General features: G+C 32.6%; 1 protein-coding gene across 1 annotated transcript; it reads right to left on the bottom strand.

The window, feature by feature from the left end:
- Positions 1–931: 931 nt before the first annotated feature.
- On the bottom strand, positions 932–6,309 carry LOC114756907 (UMP-CMP kinase-like). Its single transcript, XM_028945873.1, has 9 exons — positions 6,088–6,309; positions 5,644–5,697; positions 4,897–4,951; positions 3,630–3,747; positions 3,395–3,551; positions 2,784–2,864; positions 2,592–2,699; positions 2,224–2,289; positions 932–1,369 (listed from the first exon to the last, which is right to left on the bottom strand). Exons 1-9 carry the CDS (start codon positions 6,151–6,153, stop codon positions 1,349–1,351), a joined length of 726 nt encoding a protein of 241 aa, XP_028801706.1. The 5' UTR covers positions 6,154–6,309; the 3' UTR covers positions 932–1,348.
- Positions 6,310–9,996: the final 3,687 nt, after the last annotated feature.

Below are 9,996 nucleotides of genomic sequence, written 5' to 3'. Positions count from 1 at the left end.
AAATAATTTATAAAATAAATGGTTAAAGGGCATATATACTCTGCAACTATTTTGCGAGCAGCGCTTGATATCCTTAACTATTTGTTAGAGCAATGTTGTCTTTCAAATGTTAAAAATGTAGCTATATCACTTTCTAACTAGCGGATGGTTAAGTTGACCATTAACTCCTAAAAAGCAAAAGGACCCTAAAAAATTTATAGAAGAGAAAATGGCACCCTAGAATTTAATAATGGTGAACAATTGGTAAGCATATTTTCTTTTTATTGAAGCATGTAGCATCATGTTTATGGTGACACATGGCTTGCCAACTAGGCATTCATCAGCGAAAAAAAAAAAAGAAAAAAAGCAGTATCAACCCGTATTAATAGTTAACTAGCAATGTTACCAAATGTTATACGCATGTCTATTTTGATTTGCTAGCTAAATACTCGGCTAAAAACCGGGGGTCTATTGGACTTGGATTCTCTCCACTACCCTTCTCATCCTCTTCCCCTCCACTACCCTCCTTTTCTCTTCACAACCATTTGATCAAAATTTCAGTAGTCCAAATTTAACATTTTATTAAAATAATGTCATTAAAAAAATAAATAAATAAATTTAAACTGTTAAAATATGGTCTGAACAGTTCACAATTGTAATAAAAAAATTGAAAAATTTTTTTCTCTATAATAACAGTATGTAGTTATGAACTATTCAGATTAGATTTTAACAGTTTAAATTTATTTATTTATTTTTTATCATAATATTTATTTTTATAAAATGTTATAAAATATTAAATCTGGACCATTGGAGTTTTGATCCAATGGTTGTGAAGAGAAAAGGAGGGTAGTGGAGGGGAAGAGGATGGGAAAGGTAGTGGAGAGAATCCAATTCCGGGTCTATTAGCCCGCACTAACTGTCGACTAACAGTATCCCACAGAGTGCCAAAATGTGGTCCAATACCAAATATGATTCCGAAAAACAAAATTGCAAAATTTCTGCCAATTACTATAGGATCATGCTAGAGAGGAAAACAAAAACCTCACCTCTCCCATTTTATTTAACTAGTTTCTCACTTGTTCCAGACAGTTCAGTTATACCTGCATTTCATTTCCCATGTTACATGAGGTATCTAGCCCTATGAAGAATACAAGGGAAAAGAAACATCATTCTATGCATTCAGTAATGCATATGCCAGTATATCTTCGATGTACGAGACTCAATGGTATGAGTATTGGTAAGCTGCCAAATTTCCAGAGAGATCTTTGGCTGGGAACGGCATTCAGAACATCACCAATGTCAAAGAAGCACACCGAGGTCAACAAGAAGTTTTCCCCGCCTTTCAGTGCTCTCAAGTCTCAACTCATAGTCAGCTTTCATTTAGCTTCCGCTGCAGAGTATAATGCAAGTAATAATCAACATTATCAAACAACAATATGCACACAATCAGCGACTAATCCTACTACTTATGTCTTGGCACTTGGCAGTTATTGAGGGCAGCTTTAGGCCAAGACTCATGCTAATTTGCAAAAGCCTACAACTGGCAGGGTTAAACTTTAATGACTAAAACTGCCTTGCGGTTGGATCAAGGGGGAGGCGTAACATGGCTTTTCTAGGACTGGAGACTTGCTCGGTCCTTGAAGGCAGATGCTGGGGAGCACTTGAAAAGCTTAAAATGGTTAGTCTAAAAGATTCAGAACGATTATTCTTGAAAATGATTTCAAGCTCATTATGGAAGGTCTCACCTTTAGTGTAATCATAATACAGACCTCCACGGTATTTTTGAGAGTCCAGGGCTAGTGGTAAGTAGAGATTGGCAAGTCATAATTCAACATTGATGTAAACAAACTAAAACGTGTGCTTTATCTTCTTGCTGAATTTAGGTTTCACTCGTGATCTTGGCCAAATCATATGTAAAAATAGCAAAATAGCATGTTCCCTTTGTTGAATGCTGATATAGTAGGAATTTGATATGCTGTGTATAGCTTCAGCCAAACCTTCTTTGAAGGCCTTTTGACTTCCATAGTTCACCACACACACACAAACATGCGCGCGTACACATAAATGAGGGGAGACAAAAAACCTAGGAAAATTTGTTTCCCTTTTCTCTCTTCCAGTCCACCCATGCAAATAAAAAGCTGGTTAAGAAAACATGGCATGCTCGGAAATTAAAGTATAATAGGAGGCAACTGGAAACACAAGGACCATCTTAATACATCAAATATGAGATGATATAAAATATACCTCACATGCAGCAAAAACTGGCCGAACTTGGTCAAATATCTCATCTACTGTTCCCACTGCACTGATCTGCAGAAATTAGCTTGTGTTAACATAACTAACAGTTTTTACATAAAATTGAATCATATAGAAATGCCTACACAAAATAACCATTGCAGTTCTTTGCTGTGAGTGTACATGCAGACGAATTCTCACCCTTCTTTAAATCGAAACTAAAGCTGTAGCTTGTGAGAATCATATAAGAATCTTCATCGGAGTAATCTAACAGGAACCTCAGTGCAGCGTTGTTCCAGGAACACATAAATAATAGATCCTTAACTGTTGGCGAGACAAACTATTCTAGATCATATTACATGTAAAAACTGCATTACCTTGTGAAGTTTCCCTCTCTTTGCATAGTGCTCTATTACTGGAAGATTTAATTCCTCAAATACTTTTAGACGTTTTCTGACTGTATCTATGTTGTCATCAATTCGACCCTACAAGAATAAAAACACTATATATCAGTAGTACTAGTTTCTAATTATTTGTTGCAATTCAAAACAAAATAATTGGATAGGAACCTGATTACGACTTAACACTCTTTTCACCATCTCTTCTTCAGGGCAGTTAAAGAATAACACTATGTCTGGTTCAGCTCCCATCTACAAATTGAACAATATACTTAATTTCCCAGCACAAAACACATGATTAAAATATATAGCTTCAAGAAATTTCTGGGATGAAAATAATATTTCTGTCCTTGTCATGCACGCGTTGTCATCAATTTCCTAAGTCATACATATATGACATGCAGTAATTCCTCAATTTTTCGAAGAGATTGGGATAGGATATCAATATCTATCATTACTTATCAAATTCTAACTATCTAATTAATTTCCCTGAGGATAAAAAAGTGAATAAAATGGAATTAATCATTCTTCTGAAACTGTTTCAAGAATTTTCTGGTAAGAAAATGATATTTCTGTATTCGTCCATTGACGTTGTCATCAATCAGATTAGTTATATACATAAATGCAGCAATTCCTTGTCAAATGCGTGTGTGCATGTAAGAACGATCACAAGGCGGAGGTAACTTGATATGATAAAATATCAATCGAGCAATACCAAGAGCTCCATGACAGGTTGTGAATTTCTACAAATCCATGAGTGCAAGATCAAGAGCTAAACTCACAATTTCTTCAAAAGCTCTGCGGTTCTCCTCGCTTCTTGGGAAACCATCAATAAGAAATTTACGATTGTCACTTGATTCCATCTCTCTCCTAAGCAATTTGACAGTCACCTCTGAAGGAACAATTTTTCCTTCTCTGATTGTGTTTAGAATCATTGAACTGTTGTTTAATTACCATTATTAGAAACTTGTAGTGCCCTGAAGAAACAAAATGCAAAACAGGATAAGACGTCATCACCCATATTCGCTGTCAGAAGCTATCTCCTTTCTCAGGAGATCTCCAGCACTCAGATGTTTGAATCCAAAGGTATCAACAATTTTTGCACACTGAGTGCCTTTTCCACTACCAGGCCCCCCTGAGAATATAAGGAACAAATTTTATCACGTACGAAAGCAAACAAATAAGCCTGGGTTCAGAATTTTTCTAAAAGTAATACTTTAACATATACAACCTTTTTCTTTTTGTTTTTTGTTTTTTTTGTTTTTGAACAAAAGATAACCATAAACTTGTGGTTACTCAATATCTATTAATAAACTTCCTATAAAAGCATTAGCGTTTCAAAGAGCAAAACCAGCGGCACTCGTAGGAAGAACCACTCAAACATACTAGGAGTTCATAATGCTAATGAGTGACATGTAGAAAGCACTTACAAGGTTTTGTGTTCATCCCCTGCCTCCCATTTCTCACTTACTGAGATAACTGTTTTCTAAAGCAACTAATATACATTGAAATTATGTTGGAACTAGGGAAAAAATCATCATATAAATTGACCCAGTATTTCTCAAAGATTTCTACTATCTCTTTTCATGGAACATGCGATGTTCCATGGTGCAAAATCAGACAGTTTTAAATGCTAATTTCTTTTTCATTTTTGGTTAATAAAGTACAGTTTCCTTTCCAGCGTCTCATTCAATTTAAATCTGCCATGAAAGCTGACATTGTCACACCTAAGCTGACGTGTTATTTTCTATTAAATATTCAAATCATTCTGTATGAACTCATGCTCAGATGGGGGGTTAAAAAGTTATATAATTAAGTTCCTTGCTGGAATGAAAATATGGCCAGGTAAAAAGGACATTTATCATTATTCTACTTTTTCTAATTGACTCATCCTTTTATGAAACACTGAGTAAGCTTTTTTCTGGCAACTTAAGACTGGTTATTGATAAGTAATGTCTGAATTTCTATATGAAAGACACAACCAATTATAACTAAAATTTTATGTTCTAATTTTCATTACTTAACGGAAAGTGATTAATTTGTATAATTTCTAAATTAACAACCTAGTGCTTCAATCAATCTTGCCGAAGCTTCCACACTATTAATATATGCAGACAAGACATGATTAACATTCGGCAGTCATTGTTAGGACATGAATACTATTTCTTTTTTCAGAGCACATTTTCCACAGTCATGCACTTAAGCAATCTATGACCCAAATCTCGATAAAACTGCATATGATATGAACACCTTATTAAATTATTCCATAGAGCAGAATTGTTACCTAAAACAAACGTTATAAATGGAGCTCTATGCTTGGGGCAAATATTACCTTTTTCCTGCAGTATGGACCGAAACAGTGAAGTAAGGAGATTATTGAAGTATCATATCTAAAATATGGCATTAATAATCTGCTAATTCCCTGACTATAGAATTTCAAAACACACCAAGAGAATAAGATATGTTTTAAATAAAACAACAAACTTCTAGTACATAGCAAATAATGAATGTAGCAATAAACATCCAATTTTGACGTGCTAAACATTCTACTAAAAAGAAGTTATAATATTTCAAGCAAAATATCTGATAACAATAGCATGATAAAAATCAGGTTCGCATGGTCATACAAACAGGTTATTCGTTTAAACATCCAACAGTCATCCAGACTACAAAATTGGGAAGCAGAAATGTGATAAGGCCATCACTGCTTATTTTGGACAATCACAAGCCTGAAAGTTCAAGCATAAATCATATACGAGCTCACCATCATTCTACAAATAGCACCATAGATTTGATGATTTCCAATCCGAACATGAACACGTTTCTTATGCAAAGTTAGACAAATGTGGTCAACCACTGACAAGGAACACTTTGACAACTCCCCAATTTAGTCACAACAGTTTTATGTACAAAGTTAAATTCCTACTTACTAGGAAAGTACATAATGAATATTGGCCTGCCATCACATGAGATATCAGCATATTAGCGCAATATGTTCATAAACTTTAAGAAATTAGGAAGTGCATAGTACCTGGAAAGGTATCCCTGTAGTAAGCATTTCCCACATCTTCTGTTTAGAAGCTTCCTGAAGCCAACATACAAAAGAAAAGTCTAAAGTAGGTCAACATCTGGACATCCGTCAGATGAGCTGAGATAAACTTCTGTCAATACAGGATCAAAAGGCGATGAGGGAACAAGATTTACCAAACCTTTCAGCTTTTAGGACCATCACAAAGCCAGACTCATGAGATTACTTAAAAACTAAGCCAACCAAAAATAAAAGAAATACATATAATCAAGGACAAAAAATAAATTTCCTTGACTTTAACACCTTCGCTGAATGGGTATTCAAAAATCCAAACATGGTACAACGCGGGATGTGGGTCGTTTCGCTCGTAAATCAAAGGCACGAAACAAAGTGAACAATAAACAAACAACAAACTAAGCATATTTGCAGACCGAAAGATGCTATTACCTGAATGAAAAAGGACGATTTGAATGAAGAAATCAAAGGAGAAAACGAAGTCGCACGCCTCCACATTTTTTGCAGGTACTGGTGAGCTTCTTTCTGAGTTTACGATCTATATTGCAGTTTGATTATTACTTGAGACATTGCGTTGAACAAGAAGCGTGCTGTCCAAAGCTAGAGCGGCGGGAAGGGAGCAAATGGCGCTTTCGCTGGCTGGGGGCGATGGTGGTGGCGTGGTCAATTGGTCACGTGGGGTTCTCTTGCCGCTACTTCCATCTTCGTCGGAGCGGAGGTACCGCAATCTGTCTCATTTATTTATTATTTATTGGGAAAATTAGACACAGATTCCAAATAACACAATTTATTAAATTAAGATTCCAAATCTCAAAATAAATAAGAGCTCTCATGAGACCTAAGTACAGGCCGATGGGCTTAAAAGGACTGACGGATAAAATTTTAAAAATATCTCAATTTGCTAGACGTGGTTCTTAAGCTGACAAGCTCAGGGCCAACTTGCGGGATTTCGACCTGATTAAGAAAAAAATTTTATTTTTCATATTTATCACATTTTTTTTATAAAAAAACAAACGGATGAAATTATTAATAAAAGACATCAATATAAATAAAATTAAGTCATAAATAAAAAAATCATCATATCTAAATATCTATTAACATTCAAAAACATCTAAAACATTCATCAACAAGACAACAACATTCAAAAATTTTATTAATAGTGTAAATGTGCAATAGACAAACACTATCATTAATTTTTTGAAACTTCATCATTATTATAATCAATTGTTATTCTTTCGTAACAAAAATATCAAATTTTCTTCTTTATAGAAATTTCGCTTTTAAATTTTGCAGTCAAACTATTATTTTACTTTAGTTCAAAAACATTGTTGTGGAAATTTATAAATTTCATATTCAATTATAGAACCACAAGTTATATAAGTATAAAAGTACTTTCTTATCAAATATATATAGTTTAAAAATATCAACATGTATAATATAAATCAAATCATTATTAAAGTCTAAATCAACCCATTTCTAAAAATTTAATTGGACAAATTATTGTCTAAAACCAAATAAATCAAATCATTCTATAAAATTTAATTTTAAAATGATAATAATAACTAAATATTTGAAATATCATTAATAATGTCAAAGAATTAATAATGTTATAATTACATAAAAAATTAAAAAAGTATAAAAAGGCCTAAACGAGTAGGGCTAACTCGTTTAAGCCCTCAGATCTACAAGACCAGCCCTTTTAAGCCCATTTTTCATTTAAAGGGGAAAATTTTAAGCCCGGCACTTACAATTTTAGAGCCTAAATGGGCTCGGCTTGTTTTCTCTACTCTTCTTGAGAATAAGATATTCTAAATAAAAATTATGTTATTGTCCCTATCCCAATTGACAAACTCATGTTGTAGATTAGTAAGTTTATGAGAAGCTATTGACAAGTCCAGAGTATTAGTTGACAACTAAATTAATTGAATAATATAACATTTACATAAGATTAAATTATTATAAAAGAGTATTATATAACAACTTTAAGTTAAAATCATGTATGACCAAAGTATACATACTAATATTAGATGAAATGATGGGTTTATATCATAATTTTGTTGTGGACAGCCATTAACAAGTTTACAGGTACAGATTAACAAGTCAATAGGGAGCTATTGACAAGTTAGGAAGTGTGAGTTCATAACTAAATTTATTGGATAATATAACTTCCATATAAGACAAAATTATGAAAAATTCTTATATTCTTTTGTTATAATTTGATCTTATATGGAGATTATATTATCCCATAAATTTAGTTGTGAACTCACACTCCCTAACTTATCAATAGCTTCTCTTCGACTTGTTAATTTGTACCCATAAACTTGTGTGGCAAAATTATGATATAAACCATCATTTCATCTAATATCACAAGCTTAAAAGTGTTATATAATGCTAATAAGTGTATTCGTACAAAATGAATACGACCGAAGCATCATTTCATCTAATTATAGTCATTAGGTTACTAATATTTTATCTTCATTTTTTTGGTTTACTATTATGCTTTGATCTCAAATTCAGCTTAAAGATTGTTATATAATGACTCTTTTGTATAATTGATCTTATAATAAAAGTTGTATTATTCAATTAATTAGTTGTCAACTGATATTTTTAAATTGTCAATAGGTCCTATTGACTTGTTAATCCACAACCACGACTTGTCAAGAGATAGGGACAAGATTGATGTAATTTTTTATTTAGAAGATATTATTCTCAGATCTAAGAGGACTTCCTATTCGGTTGACATTCAAGGGACCTTCAATTAATAATTAGGTTATGTGAGACCTGTGCAATTTTCCTTCTTTATTTATTATAGGTTAATACAATTTTGATATCAATTGCTCTCATTGATTTTGAATTCTCCAAATTTCATGACCATAGGTATTGGTCCTTCAAGTTATTTCTATTTTAAAACATTGATCCGTTAATTAGTAAAAATATGGTCAATTTACTCTATAGGACCAAAACCCATGATTTGAAATTTAAAGACTAAAACCAAGATTCATGTAAACTTGAGGGTTCCAAAGATATATCAGCTATTGATTATTTGGCTTGGTTGTTTAGTAGTCCCTGCTTCTTTTCTTTTCAAAAAAAGTAATTTTGAAGTAATTTAAAATTTAAAATTTGTTAATGAAAAAAACTGTCCTATAATTTATCAAAGATATGATCGATATATAATATTGACTTTATGAAGATTATTATTTGATATTGTATTTGATATCGATACTAATAATTTAAAAAGCGAGTTCTATTGGGTACTCTAAACAGTTGAGTTGTTTGTAAACCGGAACTCATTAGTGGTGATTTGGATTTGAAAATTTTCTTAGTTTGAATGAGTTTAATTGGAGTTGAACCACTATTGACGCATAAACTAAAATTAAACCAAAATTCTTAACGTTTTTAAAAAATTAGACGTTTTGGGTTCAATGAACAAATGCTGAACAACTAAAAAAATCGTCAAACAGATGGACCCTTCAAAGAGCCCAGTTGATAATCCAGTGCAGTCAATATATTGTTATTTTATTGAAATTTCATATTACAGTGTTGTTGTTGTTATTGTATATATATGCATGTATTTTGCCAGCTATTATATGTATATACTAATTGCAAAGTGATTTATGGATGGTGTGATAGCACATCATAAAGTCTTGGTTCTTGATGTGCATGTCAAATGCATAAAATAAAGGCGGCAACAAGTTTCTAAAACTAGGTGGTGGTAGTTAAAGAGGAAGCGGGAATTGTCGAGAGAAGCCATTTAGAAGAAGGGATTTGGGAGTATTATGGTGTTGTAATGTTGAAAATTTCATAGGGTATTTGTAATTGATGTGTGTATGAAATATATAAAATATAATTCTTGACAATTTTTAAAAAGGTCAGGCGGTGTAGTAGTTAAAGAGGGAGAAGCGGGATTATCAAGACTCTTTACAAGAAGGGGTAGTTACAAGTAAATACTAGCTTCATGAAGAAGGAAATGATTAAGAAGGCTTAGAAGGTTCCTAAAGCAATTTTAGGAGAATCAAGAGGTCTTGGTCAATAATATAAGGAGATTTAGTGGTTGAGTGAGAATGTAAGAGAAAGTAAAAAATAAAAGATATTGTTTTAAAGCTGTATACTGTGTACTTGTGTCATAATGCTAAAAATTGAGAAAGATATTGCTTGACTAAAAAAAGACTAAGAAAACAGTGAGTAAAGCTTTTGTTCTAAAGTTAAGAAATTTTATAAGAAGTTAAGTACTAAGGTTAGGAAACGTAAAATTTGTAGGAGTACAAAGAATAAAGAGAGAAAATCAAGAGACTTGGATCCAGTGAGATATATAAAGCACGAAGAAGACAAAATTTTGGTTAC

This window comes from Neltuma alba, unplaced genomic scaffold, assembly GCF_004799145.2.
Source record: "Neltuma alba isolate B1F8T4 unplaced genomic scaffold, ASM479914v2 tig00010544_pilon, whole genome shotgun sequence".
Lineage (NCBI taxonomy): Eukaryota > Viridiplantae > Streptophyta > Magnoliopsida > Fabales > Fabaceae > Neltuma > Neltuma alba.
Note: the sequence above shows the minus strand (reverse complement) of the source record. Positions and strands in the feature narration are given on the sequence as shown.

Excerpts from the sequence above, each read along its gene's own strand:
- LOC114756907 (XM_028945873.1), bottom strand. The coding sequence starts at position 6,153 with ATGTGGAGGCGTGCGACTTCGTTTTCTCCTTTGATTTCTTCATTCAAA. Across the intron at positions 3,748-4,896 it reads ATTTATAACGTTTGTTTTAG|GGGGGCCTGGTAGTGGAAAA; the intron begins GTAACAATTCTG and ends TTATATTCTCAG. Across the intron at positions 1,370-2,223 it reads CAGTTTTTGCTGCATGTGAG|CGGAAGCTAAATGAAAGCTG; the intron begins GTATATTTTATA and ends TATACTCTGCAG.